General features: G+C 43.4%; 1 protein-coding gene across 1 annotated transcript in view; it reads right to left on the reverse strand.

Annotated features, from left to right (window-relative positions):
• Positions 1-24,025, reverse strand: part of LOC137413476 (uncharacterized) — a 479,888-nt gene extending 455,863 nt beyond the window's left edge. Inside the window, exon 1 of the mRNA XM_068098892.2 lies at positions 23,981-24,025. Within this exon, the coding sequence (XP_067954993.2) occupies positions 23,981-24,019 (39 nt within the window). The 5' untranslated portion in view covers positions 24,020-24,025. The remainder of the gene's footprint in view (positions 1-23,980) is intronic.
• Positions 24,026-24,293: the final 268 nt, after the last annotated feature.

The following is a 24,293-nucleotide window of genomic DNA, read 5'->3' on the forward strand; positions in this document are numbered from 1 at the left end:
CCCCAAAAAACCCTGTTTCCTCATCTTTTAACATTTTTTTTCAACTCCAAGATCAAGATAAAATATTTTGTCAAATCCAGAAATACAATTGTAGTCAGTAAAGCACAACACAAAAACATCAAGAGGGCACAGTTTTCAAATTAGTTGGTACTTTGAAATGTACTTAAAGTATTCTTAAAGTTGTTGGTACTTAAAGTTGGAACTTATGACCATTAGTTGGTCATAAGAATGGACCATCCACACATCAGAAGGAAGGGAGTTGATGACACACAGCAAAGGAAATTCTGAACAATGACATAAGTTGTGAAGAGTTGTTCTTTTGAATGAGAATACTTTGCACCAGAAAAACCAAAGCAACTTTTCTTTTTCATGATTACAAATGCAGCCACAAAACAAAACACGACATTCTGATACAGAGATAAGTTGAACCAGAAAAAAACAAAAGAGACCAGCATTGAAGTGGCTTGTATTGTGTAGGAAAGGTAAGTGGATCAGCTTCAACTTATAAGAGCAGCTCTCGAGTGCAAAATAATCAATGCCATATTGATGCGACAGCATCTGGAAGAACGTGCTGTAACATTGCCACATGTATACAAGCAGTTTGTGATAGGGGAGAAAGTAATTATTTGTGCGCACCAATGATTACATCACACTGGAAACACGCACGTGTGCACACACACACACACACACACACACACACACACACACACAGACACACACACACACACACAGACACACACACACACACACACACACCACACACACACACACACACCTAATCGCTTTGGGATCTACCACCACAATGCTAAAGTAAAGTAGACACATATAAGCAATTGTAAAATGATATTTTGTTGATAAAAACCTAATACTAATGTGGAAGGCTTCAGTGCTGCTGACACTAATAATAATCACAAAACGTTAAGCGACAATTATTTTTTTAAACACGTGTACACTGATATATACGATATACACTGATATACACGATATACACTGATATACACGTGTATTTTTATACACTGATACCTAAAGCAATCACAGTGACAATCACACACACACACACACACACACACACACACACACACACACACACACACACACACACACACACACACACACACACACACACACACATATATATATTGTTGTGGATTTGAGAATGGTGTTGTAGTTTTTATTATCGTTGTAAGTGTAATGAAGCTTGTGTAAATATCACCCTCCTTCCTCCATTTGGTGTGTAAAGGTTAAAGGTCGTCCCCGTAGTTATTCCATATACAATCACATAGCCAATCATAGATCTCCTTGTTCAGTAGTTATCTCCTTATTAGGTGTATTAGATTAAGGCTTTGTCTTCCATTAGTTGACACTGCATTGCACCAAGTGAAATAAGGTAGAATCCCCCTTTCAATTGCCACCAAAACGAAATTGCCGGCAGCGTTCGCTGCCCTTTGGCTGGGGCTCGCTCAAATCGCCGCAAGACTCCATTGAGCACGAGGTCATCTCGGAGCAGAAGGTGGGAGGAGTCAGCCCAGCGCCAGGAACAAGGTGTGGCCTTGCCAACGCCTCCTCTAGGGGCGGGATCGGTGAGCCCTCGCAACCAATCAAGGCCGAGGCGAGCTCACCGATGGGCGTGTCCTGGAGGCCGGCGGCTTGATCGCCCCAGGCGCGATAAAAGCGCGCGCGCAAGCCTTTTGACGGCAGATGCATGACCCAGCTGAGTTCTGCACAAGCGATATTTCTGCAGAGAGCCGCTTCAACCAGCCCAGTTTCAACCTACCACACGGAGCCCTGATGCGCTGCTGTGAACCAACCTGCCGGTGCGCGGTGTACAGCCAAATACTTGGAGCTGCCGGCTCCTCGCGTCCCGCCCGGAGTGGACCTGCTCGCTGTGCCCTGTGATTCCACCTGCTCATCCCTCCAAATCATTCCTGCCATTCCATCCTCTTGTGTACGTGAGTTTGTTTTGTTTGTTCTGTCCTGGGGTTGTAAGTAAGACTGCCATAGGTAAGCTAGCGTTGCACTGTGTCCTTCTGATCCGACCCTCTTTCTGTAATTATTTTCTTATTCTTCCTTCTCCCTTGGTTTCTTTAATTGTGTAAATAGTAGTAATAAATTATATTCGTATTTTCTACTTCTGTCTTACTCTTCTTCACATCCGTCGTCTTTGTGATTTCCCAATTGAAAACCTGTGGCGCGATTTTGGCCAACGTTTCAGAATCGGGTCTAGTCCTTGGTAATAGTTCGTGCCGCGGTTGCTAAAACCGCTCGGCAATTAACATCTGTCTGCGGTACGAACGGGGCTACGCACCTGCTTTTCCGGAGGTAGCTGTGTAGCGTCAGGAGCGGTGACGGCCAGTGAAAATAGAAGGGGGGATTAACCCCCCCCCCCCTAAGGGGAGTGCCGTACTCCTGTTCCGTAACAATATATATATATATATATATATATATATATATATATATATATATATATATATATATATATATATAGATATAAAAATCTATATATTATATGAGGGTAAATCAAAAAGTAAAGGCACTTTATTGGGTGTTAGTTTTACAAAAATATTGCATTTACTTTTTGATTTACCCTCGAATATACATATATATTTTTTATTTTTTATTTATTTATTTATTTATTTATTTATATACACACATATATACATACACTAGCAGGAGTACTCAGCGTTGCAGGGGGGGGGGGAGTTTGGGGGGGGGGCTTAAGGAAGCAGGAGAGGGAGGGGTGAGGAAGGGAGTGGGGGAGTGGAAGGGGAGGGGAGGAGGAAGTGAAAGATATACAACATATACATATTTTGGTGGGGGGGGGGGGGGGTGGCTTTGACAGTTTGACAGGCCCCTCCGTTTTGGGGGAGGAGAGAAGAGAGGGAGGAAAAATTGAGATTGAGGCTCGTGTAAGAGCTAACATAATGAACATGAAAAGATGCACAGACACATAAAACATGCAATGAAGGGAGCGGGAGACAAGAGGGGGAGAGAGGGAAGCACACAAGCACAACAACTAAAGAGAACAGGGACGTCCGTAGATTTGTGGAGGGGGGAGTGCTGGGGGAGGAGATAGTGGTAGACGGTATAAAGCAAATGGACACTTCGAGGAAATTCAGGAAAGAAGTTGTGGATTTAAAGAGGCGGATTTGGGGTGTTTTAACGGGGGTAGAAGAGATCAAGGTTTTGGATGGAGAAAGATAAGATATGAAGGTGAAAAGCTGTTTTAAAGACCTGGAGGGAGGAGAGGGATTGAAGAGTGTGGGAGTTTTTTTCCAGAGGTGGGAGAAAAGAGAAAAAAAGGAGCGAAGGTGACCAGAGAGTCTTGATTTTGGCAGTTTCAGCAAAGAGGGTTGCTGGCAGATATTGTGTGTCCTGCAGGAATTTTTGGGGGACAGAGCACAGACAGAGCAGGGGGAGCAAGGCCAGAGAGGAGTCGGTAGAAGACAGAAAGTCCACGTACCTGCCTGCGGTGAGAGAGAGAAAGGCCCTCAGAATCAGCTTCATAGCGGGAGATTCCAATGATTCTGAATGCTTTGGTTTCAACCGCGTGAAGCCGAGCTAGGTGTGAGGCAGGAGCACCAGCCCAGATGGGAGAGCAGTATTCCATTGAACTGCGGATGAAAGCTTTGTATGTGGAGAGGAACTCAGAAGTGCCCAGAAAGGACTTCGCACGACGGAGGATGCCCAGTCGCGACTCGCTTTGGAGGCCAGCTTGGAAATGTGGTTTTTCCAGGAAAGATCATGGCAGATAGTGAGACCCAAAAACTTGAGTGACAGAACTTCTTCAAGAGGATTGTTCAGAAAGTAGATGTGAGGGTTGGCCAGACGGTCTTTTCGGAGAGACAAAGAGAGAGTGTGAGATTTGTCAGGATTGAAAGACATGTTCCACTTGTTGGACCAGTTTGAGATAGTGTCCAGGTCTGCACAGAGTGAAGAGGCTGCAGACTGCCGATCTGAGAGTTGCGATATGGAGCGGCAGAGTGTGGAGTCATCAGCAAAGAGATAAAGAGAATTTTCCAGAGTCGGAGAAATCATTAATGAAGACCAGAAAAAGCACAGGGCCCAGAACACTGCCTTGAGGAACTCCAGCCTGAACAGGAAGGGGAGAAGAGAGAATTCCATTCAGGGCCACATGTTGACTGTGACCAGAAAGGAAGTCTGCAAGCCATATGTGGAGGTTTTCATGGATACCATACCAGGAGAGTTTGGTGAGAAAGGCGGGGTGCCAGACAGTATCGAAGGCACGAGATATGTCAAGGGAGACAGCTCTGATTTCCTCTTTGGCATTGAGGACCTCTATCCATTGTTGAGACGGCAGAATAAGTGTCCTTCTTTGGTGAAGATAGTGAATTGTGGAAAGATTGGCACAGGCAATCTGAGGAATTTTATGAGGCCAGAGTGGACACTGGGGACAGTGACACCATTATTGATCTAGGTGTGTTCGACCAAAGTGTTGGAGGCTGGGACAAAATTGATAGAGTAGGAGGTGGAGGACACAGCCTTCAATTGACTACGGGCGCGACGGTGCCAATATTCGGATGCAGAGTTGTAAGGATGGAGTTGGGCAGTCTGGAGGTCAATGTGGTGGTATGGGTGGCCGAGGGGGTGCAACCATGTCTTCTGGGATTGAGTTTCTAGGCTGAACACGACTGCTAACTAGACCTTGGGCGAGGTCACATGTGGTTGGGCACTGAGAGGCTGCAAGTGGTTGGACTGGTGGATGGGAGAGGTGCAGGGGACGTGACTGGGGGATGCCACGCAATGCGACCGTGCTCCTCAGGCCCGAGGCCTTGGTAATGGTGGAGTTGGCGGCAGGTTCTCACCAAATTGGCCATCTGGGGCTCGTGGATCAGTGGTCCTCGCAGTGGGCCAAAGCATGGATGGTGGGTCGCACCCTTGCAGACACTCGTGGGCCATGTTGGCGGTTCGGCTGCTCAGCTTTCCCGATTAGCCTTGCATGGTAGAGGGACAGAGCTGTCATAGCCAATGGTAGTGGTGTCGGAGAGATCACCGGAGGAGGCGGACACACATGCTTTCCAGTACAGCAGATAAAAGGAAATTTGGGGAAATTGATTGGCCCCAAGGGATAAATTTGGAATTCGGTAGGGTGGATGACACTGTTGGACCCGACCAACCTGCGACTACCTGCACTTTAGGTAAGGTGCCTTGATGGGTTATGTCCCCGGGGTTCGGTTGTTGCTCACAAATTGGGACATGAGTAGTTTGGAGTGGGGGTGGGTGAGAATGACTACATGGTCCGTGACTGGATTGGTTTGTGTGCCACAAAGTGTCTTGTGGGTAGCGTTTGTTTTGTGTGTGAAGGTTTTGTGTTTTTGTGTGGTTGTAAGAAAGGATTGAGCTGTGATTGGAGTGTGAATGGGGATTTCACATGTACGCAGGCAATGGCAGTGTGGGAACACGATCAACATCTTTTGCACAATTTGAGAATTGAATGGCAGCGGGGGAGGAAATGTTATTGTGGATTTTGTGTGTGTGGAATGTGTGTGTGGCCGCAGGTACGGATCAAGCTCTGGAGGAGCGGTGATTGCGGCCCCCCCTCAGGTAATTTGTCCCTGGCAGCTGGTGGTGTCTGGAATTGGAAACCCATCGGAGGGGGGTCTAGTTGGGCGCCCAGCGGGTGTGGAGACCCTTGGCGACACGGAGGCTATGAGAGCCTGAGGCCGAAGGAGCCTGGTGCAGAGACCCTCCACAGCGGGACGACAGCTAAGGAGCTGTTTGGCTGTCATGGGGCCACATATATACTGTATACATGTATATACACACATGTATATATATATTTTATATATATATATATATATACTAGCTTGGTGAGGCGAGCAGCGTCGATACTGAGGAACGGGCTTATTTTAGCTGAGGCTAATGACTGTACCTGAGTTGCTGGTTGTCATGATTTTCACCAATCATAATACAAACAATTACTTTGCACAAATGTATTTGTTGTGTTTGTGATATCACATTTTTATAGGCAATTTAGGTTGAAGATTTAGGTTGAATGTTTCCTTTTTCAAGAAAGAACCCCTCAGCACATACATAGGGGAGGGGTCGGTGCAGACTGGAAGTTTGGGACGATTACACCTCACCACCACGTAATTCAAAACACCTCACCACCAAGTAATTCAAAACACTGCACCACCACGTAATTCAAAATACCTCACCACCAAGTAATTCAAAACACCTCACCACCATAAAACACGTAATAAAAACACCTCACCACCACGAAATTAAAAACACCTCACCACCACGAAATTGAAAACACCTCCCAGCCATCAAGCACGTAATAAAAACACCTCACAGCCATAAAACACGTAATAAAAGCACCTCACCACAACGAAATTAAAAACCTCACAGCCATAAAACCCGTAATAAAAACACCTCACAGCCATAAAACACATAATAAAAACACCTCACAGCCATAAAACACGTAATAAAAACACCTCACAGCCATAAAACACGTAATAAAAACACCTCACCACCACAAAATTAAAAACACCTCACAGCCATAAAACACGTAATAAAAACACCTCACAGCCATAAAACACGTAATAAAAACACCTCACAGCCATAAAACACGAAATAAAAACACCTCACCACCACAAAATTAAAAACACCTCACAGCCATAAAACACGTAATAAAAACACCTCACAGCCATAAAACACGTAATAAAACCACCTCACCACCACGAAATTAAAAACACCTCACAGCCATAAAACACGTAATAAAAACACCTCGCAGCCATAAAACATGTAATAAAAACACCTCACAGCCATAAAACACGTAATAAAAACACCTCACAGCCACGAAATTAAAACACCTCACCACCACGTCATTTAAAAACACCTCACCACCAATTAATTCAAAACACCTCACCACCACATAATTCAAAACACCTCATCACCAACTAATTCAAAACACCTAACCACCACCTAATTAAAAACACCTCACCACCATGTGATTTTAAAACACCTCACCACCATGTGATATTAAAACACCTCACCACCACGTCATTTAAAAACACCTCACCACCACGTGATTCAAAACCACCACAATGTTATTAAAAACACTTCACAACCACGGAAACAAAAGTTTGAGGAAGTCGTTAAGTGACAACACAGACACTGCCCAGATGTGTAGATATATAGATAAATGACTGTACCCGAGTTGCCGTTTTGTCATGGTTTGAAGTTAAACCAATCATAATTCAAACAATTATTTTGCACAAATGTACAAATTTGCAATTTTTAAAAAAAGTATATACCCGTTGGACATACCGACGGGAGAGATATGTGCATACCAGAAGTTTGGTACGATTTCACAAAAGTTTGAGAAAGTAGTTCAGTGACAACACAAGACAACACAACAAAAGACAACACAACACAACACAGGACAGGACAGATGCTGCACAAATATATATATATATATATATATATATATGTATATATATATATATATATATATATATATATATATATATATATATATATCTATATATATATATATAATATATATATATATATATATAATATATAATATATATATATATATATATATATATATATATATATATATATATATATATATATATATATATATATATATATATAAAGACTTGGCATTTAATATGGAATATTTTTTTTGTGGGGGTCAACTTACTTTTCAAGATGACTTAGAACCAAAAGTTCATTGGCATTATGTTGAAATTATTCTAGATTTTGTTAATGTGACCTTTAAAAGAAACAAAAACCACATTTGACATTTCGAAGCAAATAAATTGATCCTTGAAAGTGATGTAAACTGATATCGAACTCAATTCACGGACAGTACTGTGTTAAACTTCTGTACGTTTTCCAGAAGTATCTCTTTATTTTGCACATTAGCGAAAAAAAATTTCAACAAAAACAAAAGCTAAATTATGACTGGGATTACGGACAGTAAAATTACAGTTCAGTGCTTCGTGTAACGCCCACGAGCATTCAGGAGAGCACGGACACGTTGAGGCATGCTGTTCACGAGATTTGCCAAAGTTTGGACAGGAATCGCTTGCCATGCAGTGACAATAGCCTGCTGCAATTCACGCACAGAGGTAGGCTGCTGGTCCAAGTTGTCGATTTGACGCGTTAATTCTGCCCACAAGTTCTCTTATCGGATTCATATCCGGGGACATGGCAGGCCACTCCATATGCTCGACACCACGGTCAGCAAGAAAGTGTTGGATCATGCGAGCACGATGAGGCCGTGCATTGTCATCTTGGAAGACAAAGTTTCCTCGAAAGGCTGCACGAGCAAATGGAAGCAATGTTTCTTCCAGAATGACCCTGTACTTGAACTGGTTCAGGTTTCCATTCAGAACAACCAGGTCAGTTTTGCCCCCTGTATGAAAAGCAGCCCAAACCGTCACCCCACCACCTCCAGCTTGGACTCTTGGCACTATACAATCTTCGTTGTGGGCTTCATGCACTTGTCTGCGCACTCGGACGTGGCCATCATGACGATAGACCAGAAATCTAGACTCGTCACTGAAGGTCACGTGATTCCAGTGTCCTGGCTGCCATTGACGGTGCTCTCTGGCCCATTGCAATCGGCGCTGGCTGTGTTGTCTGGTGAGGCGTGGCTTTCTCAGGGGACGCCTGGCACGATAGCCTGCTTGAACCAGTCGTTGGTTGACTAGCCTTCTGGATACAGGCGCCTTTGTCAGTTGCTGCCACTCCGCCCTAAGCCGATTAGCTGACTTGGTATGGCCATTGCGGACTAACCGGTGCAGCTGCCGATCATCTCTCCTTGTGGTTCTGCGTGGACGTCCTGGCCTCGGTATTGGAGTAGGGACACCCCTCTGAGCATTTCGTTCCAGGATCTTTGACACCTGACCTTGAGTGATGCCATACTGCCGAGCAATGGCACACTGTTTCATGCCAGAATTTCGTAAAGCCACCACTCCATGACAAACAGCATTGTCAAGTTGACTGACCATCTCCAGAGGAAGCGGCAAAAACTTTTGTAGACGTGCAGCAGTTGTTTTACACTAATACAGAACGCAACAACCCTTATATACCCGATTGTGAAGCCAATCGTCAAATGTACCTGTCCTTACATTTTGTCACGCCACCTGTGATATAATCCTGTTATTGACTTCTTGCTGCGAAAGACAATCAGTGACATGGTTGTTTCAACAAAGACATCACCGAAGGGTAATAGAAACTCACCAGATTGATATACTGAGTTCAGAAAGTAAACCCAAGTGAAGAAAAAAAAATATTCCATATTAAATGCCAAGTCTGTATATATATGTATACAATCGCGTGAAAAAGTAAGTACACCCCATGTAAAGTTTTGACTTTTTCAACATATTTCAACATACAGCTATTTGATCTTCATTTCAACAATATTGATAGATAAAGGTGATATAATATAACAAATATCATGAAACATTTACATTTTGTAGTCCATTGTATAATTTAAATAAACATAAATGCAAATTTCGCATGTGGAAAAAGTAAGTACACCCCTACATTTATCACGACTTCAAATACCTAAAATTAGAATCAGGTGCACCAGCTCAGGTGCAAATGATTAGAACATCATTAGAGAGGATCTTGGAGGAACCTGTCTTATTTAAACCTCAGACGTTTCGTTTGGTTTGCTCTTTGTTGTTGAAGTGTGCGGCGTCACCATGCCTAGATCAAAAGAGCTCTCTGAGGCCTTCAGAAAGAAGGTTATAGATGCCTACGAGTCTGGGAAGGGATTTAAAAAGATCTCCAAACAATTTGAATTCAATCATTCGACTGTCCGGAAGATCATCTACAAGTGGAGAAGATTCCAAACAACTGCCAACTTGTTCAGGCCAGGCCGCCCCAGCAAGGTCAGCCCGAAAGCAGACCCCAAGATACTGAAAGAAGTCTCTGAGAACCCCAGAATGTCATCACGGGACCTACAGGTAGCTCTTGCCACTGTTGATGTCAAAGTGCACGAGTCTACCATTAGAAAGAGGCTGCACAAATTTGATCTACATGGGAGGCGTGCCAGGAGGAAACCTTTGCTGTCCAGAAAGAACATCAGGGAAAATTTGCCAATGAACACCTTTTTTTTTCTTCTTTTTTTTTTGTATACAAGATCGAGGCTCGTGAAAGAGCGAACATTTATCACACAGAAAGACAAACCGACAAACCGACACATAACCGACAAACCGACACATAAAACAAATAACATCGGGAGCGGTAGACAAGATGGGGAGAGAGGGGGAAGGACACAAACACAACATTTGAGAGCAGGAACCGAGAGACATGGAGACATCGAGAGATCTGTGGGAGGGAGAGGGCTTTGGGGGCGAGGCATGGGAAAGGGGGTGGGAGAGGCATAAAACATATGGACACTGCCAGGACTACCAGGAAAGAAGTTGGAATTACAAACAAGGTGGATCTGGGGTGAATTAGTGGGGGTAGAAAAGATCAAGGTTTTGGATGGGGGAAGATAAGAGATGGTGGTGAACAGCTGTTTTAAAGACCTGGAGGGAGGAGTGGGATTGAAGGGAGTGTGGGAGTTTGTTCCAGAGGCGGGAGAAAAGAGGAATGAAGGAGTGAAGGTGAGCAGAGAGCCGAGATTTCGGCAGTTTAACCATCAGAGGCTTGCTGGCAGATCTTGTGCGACCTGTAGGAATATTTGGGGGACAGAGCACAGAGAGAGCTGGGGGAGCATGGCCGGAGAGGAGTCGGTAGAAGACAGAAAGACCACCTACGTGCCTGCGGTGAGTGAGTGAAAGGCCCTCAGAGATAGCTTCATCGCGGGAGATTCCAATGATTCTGAAAGCTTTGGTTTCAACAGCGTGAAGCCGAGCTAGGTGTGAGGCAGGAGCACCAGCCCATAGGGGAGAACAGTATTCCATTGAGCTGCGGATGAAAGCCTTGTATGTGGTGAGGAGCTCAGGTGTGCCTAGGAAGGACTTCGCACGACGGAGGATGCCCAGTCGGCGACTGGCTTTGCAGGCCAGCTTGGAAATGTGGTTTTCCCAAGAAAGATCATGGCAGATAGTGAGACCCAAAAGCTTGAGCGACAGAACTTCTTGGAGAGGATTGTTGAGAAAGTAGATGGGAGGGTTGTCCAGTCGATCTTTTCGGAGAGACATAGTAAGAGTGTGAGATTTGTCAGGATTGAAAGACATGTTCCACTTGTTTGACCAGTCTGTGATTTTGTCCAGGTCTTCAGAGAGTGAGGAGGCTGCAGACTGCCGATCTGAGGGAAGAGGAATGGAGCGGCAGAGAGTGGAGTCATCAGCAAAGAGATAGAGAGGATTTTCCAGAGAGTCGGAGAGATCATTGATAAAGACCAGAAAAAGCACAGGGCCCAGCACACTGCCTTGGGGAACTCCAGCCTGAACAGGAAGGGGAGATGAGGGAAATCCATTCAGGGCCACACGTTGACTACGACCAGAGAGGAAGTCCGCAAGCCATGCATGGAGATTTCCATGGATACCATAGGAGTAGAGTTTGGTGAGCAGAGCTGGGTGCCAGACGTTTTCGAAGGCATGTGATATGTCAAGGGAGACAGCTCTGATTTCCTGTTTGGCATTGAGGACCTCCATCCATTGTTGAGACAGGAGAAGCAGCATGTCCAGAGTAGAGTGACCTGGTCTGGATCCAAATTGATGATCAGAGATCAAGCCATTGGGGAAGAGGAAAGATTTCATATCCGAAGCAATGATGGATTCCATGACTGCTGATAATTGGGAGCAGGCTGATTGGTCTGTAGTTAAAAGGATCTGTTTTTGCACTTTTTTTGTGTAAAGCGGTAATGTTTGCTGATTTCCAGGATGCTGGCAGATGACCTTGAGCAAAAGATAGGGTGAAAAGAACAGAGAGAGGGTGAGATAGAGCGGCAGAGCAGGATGTTAGGACCCGTGGGCTGATGCCGTCTGGTCCAGTTGCAGAATCAGAGTCGAGGTTAGACAAAAACTCCTCCACCTTGTCAGGAGAGAAGGACACAGAGTCCAGGAGCAGTTGGGTTCGACTGGGAAAGGTGGGAACAGAGAGAGATGGGTTTGGGACTAAAGATTTTGAGGCAAACACAGAGTTGAGGCATTCGGCTTTGTCACGTGCGATGTCAACTGTGTGGCCATTTGAGGTAAGGGAGGGGATGGAGGGGGAACAAACACCAGAAACGGATTTGACCAGACGCCACCAGGATTTGGAGGAAGGAGACAGGTTTGAGAGTTCGTTCTTGAGTGAGGAGAGATAGTGCTTCCTGGCACTCCTGAGTGTAGACACACACTTGTTCCGAGCTTGGTGGAAGGAACTGAGATTGCCTTCAGTTGGATTAGCCTTCCAAGAGGCAAAGGCAAGTTGTTTCAGGGCAACTGCCTCACCACAAGATTCGGTGTACCATGGACGGGAGGAAGGGTAAGACAACTGAAGACGAGATGGGATAAATCTGTGCATGAGAGAGATCAGTTTGCTTTGGAAGAATTCCCAGGAAGAATTGATGTCAGAGGCAGTTGAGATGGGAGACCAATCCAGACGATTGATGGCTGCTTGAAGCCCGTCCCAGTCGGCCTGAGTGAAATGCCAGACTCTTCGACGCTGAGGAGGCTCTCTGAGAATGGCCAGAGAGATGTCCACTTTGACAAGCACATGATCAGAAGAACCGATTGGAGCAGAAGAAGAGCAGCAGACATTAGCAGGGAAGTTTGTCATAACCAAGTCTAGAAGAGAAGAAACTCCATTGGCTGAGATCCGGGTCGGGAAATTGACAGATTGTGTCAATCCCAGTGAGTCACAGAAGTCCTTTGCTGAGGTGCCATGACTGGTGAGAGAGGAACCCACACCCAACCAGGTGGCATGATTACAGTTGAAGTCACCACATATGAGGAAGAGAGAGTTGGGATGAGTGGATAGAAGTTGGTCCATGTTGTCAGAGAGTGAAATGTAAATTGAGTCATCACTGTTTGGGGGACGGTACAGAACACATATGAACAAAAGGTGGGAGCGGAGAGGAAGCCGTAGCCAGAGGTACTCCTGGGGGTGAGGAGGAGAGAGGGCAGTGCAAGGAGAGTGAGGAAGAGAGTTTTTGATAAAGATAGCCACCCCACCACCAGGACGAGGCTCAGGTCTATCATACCTGAAGAGGGAGTAACCAGGAAGAGATATTGAGGAATCAGAGACATCTTGAAGGAGGAAAGTCTCTGTTAAGCAGATCAAGTCTGGATTGTCAGAAGCAACCTGTATGGAGAGATCAGTCAGGTTTGAGCGAAGGCCCTGGATGTTTGAGGTCCATACCGTTAAAGAAGAGAGAGGGGGAGCATCGGGTACAGGACAGGGGAGGGGAGGAGTAGGGTAAGATGAAGGATGAGAGGGGGAGGTAGGGAGAGCAGTTGATAGTGTGTCAGAGATTACAGAAGAGTTCCAAGAAAGGGAAGGATGAGGAGGATGAAAGGTTTGGTGGTGAAGGGATGAGGCAGAGTGAGGGGTTATTTGAGGGGGGGCATGGGACAGTAGAAGGTTGGGGGGGGGTGGAGGCATGAGATAGAAGGGAGACGAGGTGGGGAGGAGGCAACTTTGAGGAGGGGGGAGGAGGGAGAATTTGAGAGGAATGGTATGGGGGGAGATTTGAATGGGAGGAGTTGGGGGGGAGTTTTGAAGGGGAGGAGTGAGGCGGGAGTTTAGGAGGGGAGGGGCAAGGGGGGAGTTTTGGAGGGGAAGGGCAAGGGGGGAGTCTAGTAGTGGAGGGGCAAGGGGGGAGTTTAGGAGTGTAGGGGCAAGGGGGGGGATTTGGATGGGAGGGGCAAGGGCGGAGTTTATGAGGGGAAGGGCAAGGGGGGAGTTCAGGAGTGGAGGGGCAAGGGGGGGGATTTGGAGGGGAGGAGTAAGGGGGGACTTTAGGAGGGGAAGGGCAGGGGGGAGTTCAGGAGTGGAGGGGCAAGGGGGGAGTTTAAGAGTGGAGGGGAAAGGGGGGAGTTTAGGAGTGTAGGTGCAAGGGGGGGGTTTGGAGGGGAGGGGCAAGAGGGGAGTTTAGAAAGTGGATGATTAATGAAAGACGAACATTGATAACAAATTGGGTTTGTTGTGATTTTCAAGTTAGCAATCCGATTCAGAACGATGGAGGAGGGATGGAATGAATGTGAATTTAGACCATGTAGTGAGGGAGACGTATAAGATATTGAATTTCTTTTTTTTGACGTGGAATGAGTTGGAGAGGAAATTGAGAAAAGCCTTTTAAATAGGAAGAAAAACAGCGTGTTGTAATATACCACTGAATAAACCACTGAAGGGGAAAGGTTAAACATATTTAAAATAATATTTAAACAGAACCGTGAACAATCTTATATGCACAAAATACCAACGGGGGGAGGGCCGAGAGGGACCACCACAAGTCACGTGAACAGGGAAAAAGGTGGAAGGCAAGGAGATAATGGGGGCGGGGCGAAAAGCACCGCGATACACCTGGACAGAAAGTACAGGATGAGACAACGGCACACGTGGAGAAAGGAAAAAAATATATATATTTTTTTGTTGTTGTTGTTTTTGGGGGGGGGGGGTGGGGTGGGGTGGGGATTTAAAACGTTAGACAGAGAGTATTACGTTCGGTGTAGAAGGGAAAAACTGAGAGCCAAGCAAAACACGATGTAGGGGACTTAAGTTAACAAACACCGACAGGGGTACAAGGCCGCACACGAGGCGCAGAAAAGGATTAATTAATTACGAGTTACAGGAAATTCAAACCAAAACTAACTATAAACAAACAATAAAGCATGGACGATAAAGTAACGAGTTGAAATTTGACAAACACACCAATGAAAAAATAACCACTTTGGATGCCCGGAGAGAAACCAAGCCTCCAGGACGGAAGCTTCAACAACTAGGCCGCGTGGCCGCGCGCGGCACGAGATACTCGACTATTTTTTACAGGTATGAAAGATTAACCCCGATAAAACGACCGAGGGACACTTAAAAGGTACACACACGTAAGATAAACAATTTAGACAAGAATACAAATGTGACAATGACTTAGCTTCGAGCGTGCGTGAAGAACGTGGAACAGCTTCGAAAATCCGTGACCGCCCCGATCCAAGGCAAAGACCAGCACTTCTGGAACAATGTGCTCTGGACAGATGAGTCAAAGGTAGAGCTATTTGGCCACAGTACCAGAAGACATGTTTGGCAAAAACTAAAGACAGCATTTGACCACAAGAACCTGATACCAACTGTAAAGCATGGTGATGGAAACATTATGGTTTGGGGCAGCCTTGCTGCATCAGGGCCTGGGCAGCTCACCATCATATAATCCACTATGAATTATTCATTGTGCCAGAGGGTGTTTGAGGATAATGTGAGGCCATCTGTGGGAAAGTTGAAGCTCAACGAAGGTGGACCTTGCAACATGACAATGACCCTAAAAATACCAGTAAATCCACCAAGGAATGGCCTAAAAGAAAGAAATGGAGAGTTCTGGAATGGCCAAGTCAAAGCCCGGATCTAAATCCCATCGAGATGTTGTGGGGGATTTGAAACGAGCTGTGCATGCAAGAAACCCCTCAAACATCGCACAGCTGAAAGAATTCTGCATGGAGGAGTGGGCAAAAAATTCTCCCAGTCGATGTTCGAGACTGATAGACAGTTATAAGAAACGCCTACTTGAGGTTGTTTCTGCCAAAGGGGGCAATACCACCTATTAGAGCCAAGGGTGTACTTACCTTTTCCACATGCGAAATTTGCATTTATGTTTATTTAAATTATACAATGGACTACAAAATGTAAATGTTTCATGATATTTGTTATATTATATCACCTTTATCTATCAATATTGTTGAAATGAAGATCAAATAGCTGTATGTTGAAATATGTTGAAAAAGTCAAAACTTTACATAGGGTGTACTTACGTTTTCACGTGACATATATATATATATATCTATATATATATATATATATATATATATATATATATACATACATATATATATATATACAGTCGTGGCCAAAAATATTGTCACCCTTGCACTTTTTTCAAATAACACAATTTTCTCTAAAAATAAGTTGAAATTGACAAAAGTATTTGGTCTCCACAATTCGTTATTTCACTATTAATATTACAGAACCTTTGCTTTTGAGTCAGAAATTAGTATGTCCTTTTAAATCAGAAAATAAAAAGAAATGGCATTGACACAATTATTGACACCCTGGACTTAACATTTAGTAGCACAGCCTTTGGACAAAATGACTGCAGTCAAGCACTTCCTATAGCCATGAATGAGCTTTCTAACCCACCGTGGAATGCGAGAGGGTTCTCAAGAGTAATTCTGAAGAGTTCTAAAGAGAAATTTTTAAGGGTTCTAAATGCTAATTATAGTGCGTTCTTAATGGTAATTCTTAAATCTAAAGGGTGATTATAAAGAGTGATTCTAAATGGAAATTCTAGAATCTAAAGGGCAGTTCGAAAGGGTAGTTCTTAAGGGTAATTCTAAAGGGTAATTCTGAAGGGTACTAAAGGGTAATTCTGAAAGGTAATTCTAAAAGGTTCTAAAGTCGTCAGCATCTGGAAGTCCTGTAACATCCATGCATTGCACACACAATGCCATACTGCACCGCTTCCATCGGACACATGTGCAATTTCTTTTCACGGTGTAGCCCATCGGGACAGTGTTGGTCCGTCCCTATGTATGTCCCCTCAAACGTGTACCAATCAGAGCTGAGGATATGGTCACATGACAGGGTGACGTGATTAGGTCTGATGTCATTACGGCGTACGGTGACTGGCTCCACACTCCGCCATTTTGATTTATATGCCGTTCAACCTGTCATATATCACAATTGCCATGCTCTACCATCACGTTTTTCCTTCAGTGTGAAACACAAACAAACCAATTGTTAAAATGACCATCAAATATCGAAAGCATAGACGTTACGGCTCTTCCAACAATACAGTACGGTACGTATAGGCCTTAGGCGTTATGACACATCTTCGGACCGGTTTGGACAAATTAAGGCCAGGTTTCTTAATACAGTAGTGTATCGTTTCAGTCGTATCGTTTTCGTAATAATAATAATAATAATATAGTAAATATAACCACAACACTTTAATCCCAATGTCGTGAATGGAAAGTTGGTGGATTGAAGCGGTGTTTGGAACTAATATTAATAACGGAGGAAGTAGGAAATAAATGCCTCGGTTTTTTAATGGTAATATCATTTTAGAAATAATGATAACGTAATGTTAATATTATAGTAAATCTAATTGTAACACTAATCCCTTAGTAGTGACTGCTAACTTACTGGAAGTTAAAATATATCAGTTTTGTGTCCATTACGTCATTACGTCTATGATGGTATATGATGTCATTACGACGGCTGAGTCCACCGACCAACACTTTAATTTACAAGTACACCCGTTCACTACGGGAGTGGCAGGAAAGTATATAGATTAACATTCTTTCATTCCTCTTTGGGGTACATAGATTACAGTCCATCTATGGTCAGGTCTCAAGAACATTAGGTGTGTGTTCATTTACCAAGTTTCTTGTGGCGAGATCGTCAAGTGGTTTAAGCATTCGAGCAAGCACTCCATTCAAAACCATTAAGGAACAGCTGGCTTGGCAAGCTCCAGCTAGCAGCTTGGTAAATGAGCACACCTCCAATTCTTGTGGAGTACATAGATTACAGTAGATCTTCGCTCCATTCTGTAAGTAAAACGTACCTCATGGATGTCAGGATTCCTCCAAATTTCTTTGTTTAATGTTATAAGCAGCATTAGCGACTGTTTAAAAAGCTAATCATATGTGTTTGTGGTTTATAATATTTTACAAGCCTAGCTACACCGCTGTTAGACATTTGGTCTTGTTTTTTTTAAAGAAGAAAGGAACTTCCAACCAAAAATAAACTAGTTCCATAAATACGAGTATTTCCATATACTCTATATATACTAGCAACGGCACTCCTGCCCTCTGGGCCCACCTTCAATGCGGAATTTAAAGTGGTGATATTTCCACAAAGTGATATGTTTTATGAGACATCCTGTGCACATGAAAATTCATTTGGGGCCATACTATATAGCCATTTTTTGCCTTGCTGGACCACATTTTGAAGTTTCTGTGATGCAAAACACAAAGTGATCAATTCTGAAGTTTTCATCATATTGTCCTACATACTGTGTGTGTGTGTGTGTGTGTGTGTGTGTGTGTGTGTGTGTGTGTGTGTGTGTGTGTGTGTGTGTGTGTGTGTGTGTGCGTGTATGTATATATGTTAGTGTAGAAGTAGAAGTATGTAGAAGTGTTATGATTTATGGGAGCAAGACATGGGTAATGAACGTAGAGCAGCAACGAAGGCTGGAAAGGGTGGAAATGCGAATGGTTCGGTGGATGTGCGGAGTATCAATGAGAGAGAGGAAGACAAATGATGAATTGCGAAAGATGATGGGAATAGAGCCTGTGATAGATGCTGTGAAGAGAAACAGTTTGAGATGTTTTGGTCATGTGTTGAGGAAGGATGAAAGTGACTGGTTGAGAAGAGTGATGGAAATGAATGTAGAAGGAAGTAGAGGACGGGGAAGACCGAGAAAGACTTGGCTAAAGATGGTCAAAGAAGAAATGCGGGCAAGGCGTTCACTGGAGGGAGAGGGAGACAAGGGGAGATGCAGAAAATAGGGAAAAAATGGAGAAGATTGTCATGGGGACCGCAAGGCTAACCCCTGCTTTTGCAGGGAAAATGGCCTTAAAATGCCTGTTGTTGTTGTGTTGTATATACATATACATATATATATATATATATATCTCTATATATACAGACTTGGCATTTAATATGGAATATTTTTTTTGTGGGGGTGAACTTACTTTTCAAGATGACTTAGAACCAAAAGTTCATTGGAATTATGTTGAAATTATTCTAGATTTTGTTAATGTGACCTTTAAAAGAAACAAAAACCACATTTGACATTTCGAAACAAATAAATTGATCCTTGAAAGTGATGGAAACTGATATCGAACTCAATTCACGGACAGTACTGTGTTAAACTTCTGTACGTTTTCCAGAAGTATCTCTTTATTTTGCACATTAGCCAAAAAAATTTTCAACAAAAACAAAAGCTAAATTATGACTGGGATTACGGACAGTAAAATTACAGTTCAGTACTTCGTGTAACCCCCACGAGCATTCAGGAGAGCATGTACACCTCGAGGCATGCTGTTCACGAGATTTGCCAAGGTTTGGACAGGAATCACTTGCCATGCAGTGACAATAGCCTGCTGCAATTCACGCACAGAGGTCGGCTGCTGGCCCAAGTTGTCGATTTGACGCGTTAATTCTGCCCACAAGTTCTCTATCGGATTCATATCCAGGGATATGGCAGGCCACTCCATATGCTCCACACTACGGTCAGCAAGAAAGTGTTGGATCATGCGAGCACGATGAGGCCATGCATTGTCATCTTGGAAGACAAAGTTTCCTCGAAAGGCTACACGAGCAAATGGAAGCAATGTTTCTTCCAGATTGACCCTGTACTTGAACTGGTTCAGGTTTCCATTCAGAACAACCAGGTCAGTTTTGCCCCCTGCATGAAAAGCAGCCCAAACGGTCACCCCATCACCTCCAGCTTGGACTCCTAGCACTATACAATCTTCGTTGTGGGCTTCATGCACTTGTCTGTGCACTTGGACGTGGCCATCTTGACGATAGACCAGAAATCTAGACTCGTCACTGAAGGTCACATGATTCCAGTGTCCTGGCTGCCATGAACGGTGCTCTCTGGCCCACTGCAATCGGCGCTGGCTGTGTTGTCTGGTCAGGCATGGCTTTCTCAGGGGACGCCTGGCACGATAGCCTGCTTGAACCAGTCGTTCGTTGACTAGCCTTCTGGATACAGGCACATTTGTCAGTTGCTGCCACTCAGCCCTAAGCCGATTAGCTGACTTTGTGCGGCCATTGCAGACTAACCGGTGCAGCTGGCAATCATCTCTCCTTGTGGTTCTGCGTGGACGTCCTGGCCTCGGTATTGGAGTAGGGACACCCCTCTGAGCATTTCGTTTCAGGATCTTTGACACCTGACCTTGAGTGATGCCATACTGCCGAGCAATAGCACGCTGTTTCATGCCACAATTTCGTAAAGCCACCACTCCATGACAAACAGCATTGTCAAGTTGACGGACCATCTCCAGAGGAAGCGGCAATAACTTTTGGAGATGTGCAGCAGTTGTTTTCCACTAATACAGAACGCAACAACCCTTATATACCCGATTGTGAAGCCAATCGTCAAATGTACCTGTCTTTACATTTTGTCACGCCACCTGTGATATAATCCTGTTATCGACTTCTTGCTGCGAAAGACAATCAGTGAGATGGTTCTTTCAACAAAGACATCACCGAAGGGTAAAATAAACTCACCAGATTGATATACTGAGTTCAGAAAGTAAACCCAAGTCAAGAAAAAAAAAATTCCATATTAAATGCCAAGTCTGTATATACATATATATTTATATATATATATATATATATATATATATATATATATATATATATATATATATATATATATATATATATATATATATATACAGACTTGGCATTTAATATGGAATATTTTTCTTGTGGGGGTGAACTTACTTTTCAAGATGACTTAGACCCAAAAGTTCATTGGAATTATGTTGAAATTATTCTAGATTTTGTTAATGTGACCTTTAAAAGAAACAAAAACCACATTTGACATTTCGAAACAAATAAATTGATCCTTGAAAGTGATGTGAACTGATATCGAACTCAATTCATGGACAGTACTGTGTTAAACTTCTGTACGTTTTCCAGAAGTACCTCTTTATTTTGCACATTAGCCAAATTTTTTTTTAACAAAAACAAAAGTTAAATATTAAATGCCAAGTCTGTATATATATATATATATATATATATATATATATATATATATATATATATATATATATATATATATATATATATATATATATATATATATATATATATATATATCGACAAGAACCAGAAAGGCCGGCCATACAATCTAATGAGTGTGTTTTTTTGTTTCAGATTGCATGAACATGGGTGCCAAAGCTCAGCTAATGCCAGAAAAAAGGCAGGCAATTGTAACTTAGACAAAAAGGCCTTGAAACAGTTTCAATGCTGGAGCTGTTTAGCTAGGCTATAATTTCCGGTGTTGTAAGACGTCTGTTGCGCAGACTGGTGACTCGGATTACTTGTCCTGCGATTCTGTTGTGATTCTTGGTCGACCAGAACGTTTTCTATCCACATTTTTACCAGTTTCATTTTGTCATTTAATGGCACAAGCAACTGCATTTCCTGACACTTGTAGTTGTTTTGCAATTTTTCTCAAGGATTGGCCTTCTTTTCTCAAAGTTACAATTGCCTGTCTTTTTTCTGGTGTTAGCTGAACTTTGGCACCCATGTTCATGCAATCTGAAACAAAAAAAAACACACTCATTAGATTGTATGGCCGGCCTTTCTGTAAACATTTTTTGCAACACCTGGCAATAATAGACATTGCACGTGATTAAGAAACTAAGAACAAAAATTAATTCCACACAGAGCAGAGTATTTGTAAACAGTTTTTGCTCCTTACATGAAAAGTTTAGAACATTAACTTCACGTTTCAGTTTAGATTTTGTATTGCACTTTTCGACCTATTTCCAAAAATTGCTTTAAACCTACGTTTCATGCAAGAAAGATGCATTGAAGCAGAATATATTAATAGTAGATAAACAGATTTATCTTTGGTAAGAGTTTTTTTCACATCTAATGTCCATTTTGCACATGAAACGGTGAAATGTAAAAAAATGTTGGGTGTACCTAAACTTTTGACTGGTAGTGTGTATATAATAATATATACAGTGTATTCACAACTTAAGAGATCAAACTAAACACTGTTATAGTTGAAGGAAGTTATATGTCAGGAATTACTGCAAAAAAAGAATGTACAAATCAAAATTCACTGGTTGCAAAAGTGTTAAGCCACTTATAGTAGATCAGTACTTGGTGGAAGCACCTTTTGCAGCAATGGCTGCTATGAGTCTTTGTGGGTCGGTCTCTACCTGCGTTGCACAGCGAGATGGTGAAATATTTTCCCATTATTCAGATGAAAATCGCTCTATTTCTGCCAAGTTTGATGGGGATCATCGATGGAGTGAAATCTTCAAGTATCACCATAAATGTTCAATTGAGTTCAAGTCAGGAATTTGACTGGACCACTCAAGAACATTTATTTTCTTCTTATTCAGCCACTCTAGTTTGGCTTTAGCTTTGTGCTTCCGATCATTGTCCTGCTGAAATGTAAAGCTCCTGCCCAGTTTCAGATTCATGGCCGACTCAAGCAGGGTTTCATCAAGCATTCTTCTGTACATTGCACCATCCATTGTTCCTTCTATCCTGACAAGCTTGCCAGTCTCTGCTGATGAAAAGCAGCACCATGACATGATGCTGACACTGCCATGTTTGACAGTCGGAATGGTGTTGATTAGGTGATGTGCAGTGTTATACTTGCGCCAGATGTCACGCTTTGAATTCAGACCAATAAGTTCATTTTTTTGTCTCATCTGACCAAAAAACTTTTCTTCACATACCTGCAGTATCACTAAGATACTTTTTTACAAACTCCATACGAGCCTTTAGATGCGTCATTTTCAGTAATTGCTTCCCTCTTGCTTTGAAAATATGAAAACTTTGGAAGGGAGTGAATAACCTTGTAGGCCACTCTGTGTGTGTGTGTGTGTGTGTGTGTGTGTGTGTGTGTGTGTGTGTGTGTGTGTGTGTATGTATGTGTACATATATATATATATATATACATACACGAGGCAGCTCATTGCAGCTAACGCCTGAAAATGTACTCCATTCAATCTAGCTGCTCAGCAACCCCTTGTCCCATTTCTCTCTACCCCTTCACACATTTCAGACATAAATATACACACTGTACAGTACACACACACATGCTCCTGCTCTCCATTCTGGTTCGAGTTAGATTGAAATATAGCATAGTCAGGTCAAGCTAAATGGTCTTTTCCTGTGTGTTTCGTAATATCATAAATGATTCATGCACAGCATTTGCAATGTATAATAAGTACACTTTGTACTGCTTTAACCTGAAGCCGTTCTAAATTCTGAAACAGCAATGCCAAAAACATTTGTGTATCAAAAGGTATTTTAGTCTTGCAAAAATATTTCATGACAAAATTTGTGATCATGTTTTCGAGCTTCCACCAGCCCGTGCATCATGGTACATAAATGGGTGTTTGCAGTTTTTTCATCATGAGCAAGAGGAAGAATTTCGGAAGCTTTCTCTACCGTTGAAAGGTTGTGAGCGAAGTACTTGCAAGGGTAGCAATGGGCTACAAGGGCGCATCCTTTGGGCTACTGAGAATGGCAGCATCAATTACATCAGGATAGCTTTCAATGAAAACCAGCTGGAAACAAATCCTCGCTCTTTTCTGTACCCACACCCCCAACACTCCATTCTCACCCCAAACCCTTCATACACCCTTTCCTGCAAACAAAAAATACCCTCCCCTCACTACACTCCCCCTTCCCCCATTCAAAACCAGATCTACGACGCAGAACAGGGAGGACATCTCCCTACACTCACAAATCACGTGTACAAAGTTTATTACGTTGGCTGAGCGCAGGACGTCACAACTGGGTCAAGGATAGAAATTGAGGCAGAAAAAGCGAATGGACAAGACATTCTGAGAACAGAAAAGAGACAACAATTCCTGGACACTGAGACCGGCTCCGTGTGAACATTTGTAATTGATAATGACTATGTACTAACAAAAGTGCCACAATCCCAAAAATGCAACTGCCTGTTCTGCGTCCCAAAAATCCCCCCCTTTGCCCTCCAACCCTTCCTTGCCCACACCCCAACCACCCTCCCCCCCATCCCCTTGCAGTCCCTCCAGCCAGGAAGGGACGTTTGAGGGTTGACAGTTTGCTGCAGCAAGCGTTGATTAGGTGTGAGGATGTTCAAGGAGTCCCCTACCTGGGCGATCCGCCGGTGGATACAGGTCCGGCAGGACATCAACCTCGGGGAGCAGATCTGAAGATGGAGACCCTTTGCGGTGCTGATGAGGCCGAGAATGGTGGTCGCGTCTGTCAAGAATACTCGTCTAAGTTTTTAGTTTTATATCAACAGCGACTGTACTGAAACTGATAGAAATTCCAAAGGAGACCGATTTCGTTAGCTCTATTTAGTTTAAAGCAGCGCCGCGAACACTGGGGCTGCCATGCTGTTCACTGCTCGAAAATCTCCAATGCTGGCCCTCCCTCCACGCCTTCCTCCACCCCCTCTCCGT

Source organism: Myxine glutinosa, chromosome 7, assembly GCF_964187855.1.
Source record: "Myxine glutinosa chromosome 7, kmMyxGlut1.1, whole genome shotgun sequence".
NCBI lineage: Eukaryota > Metazoa > Chordata > Myxini > Myxiniformes > Myxinidae > Myxine > Myxine glutinosa.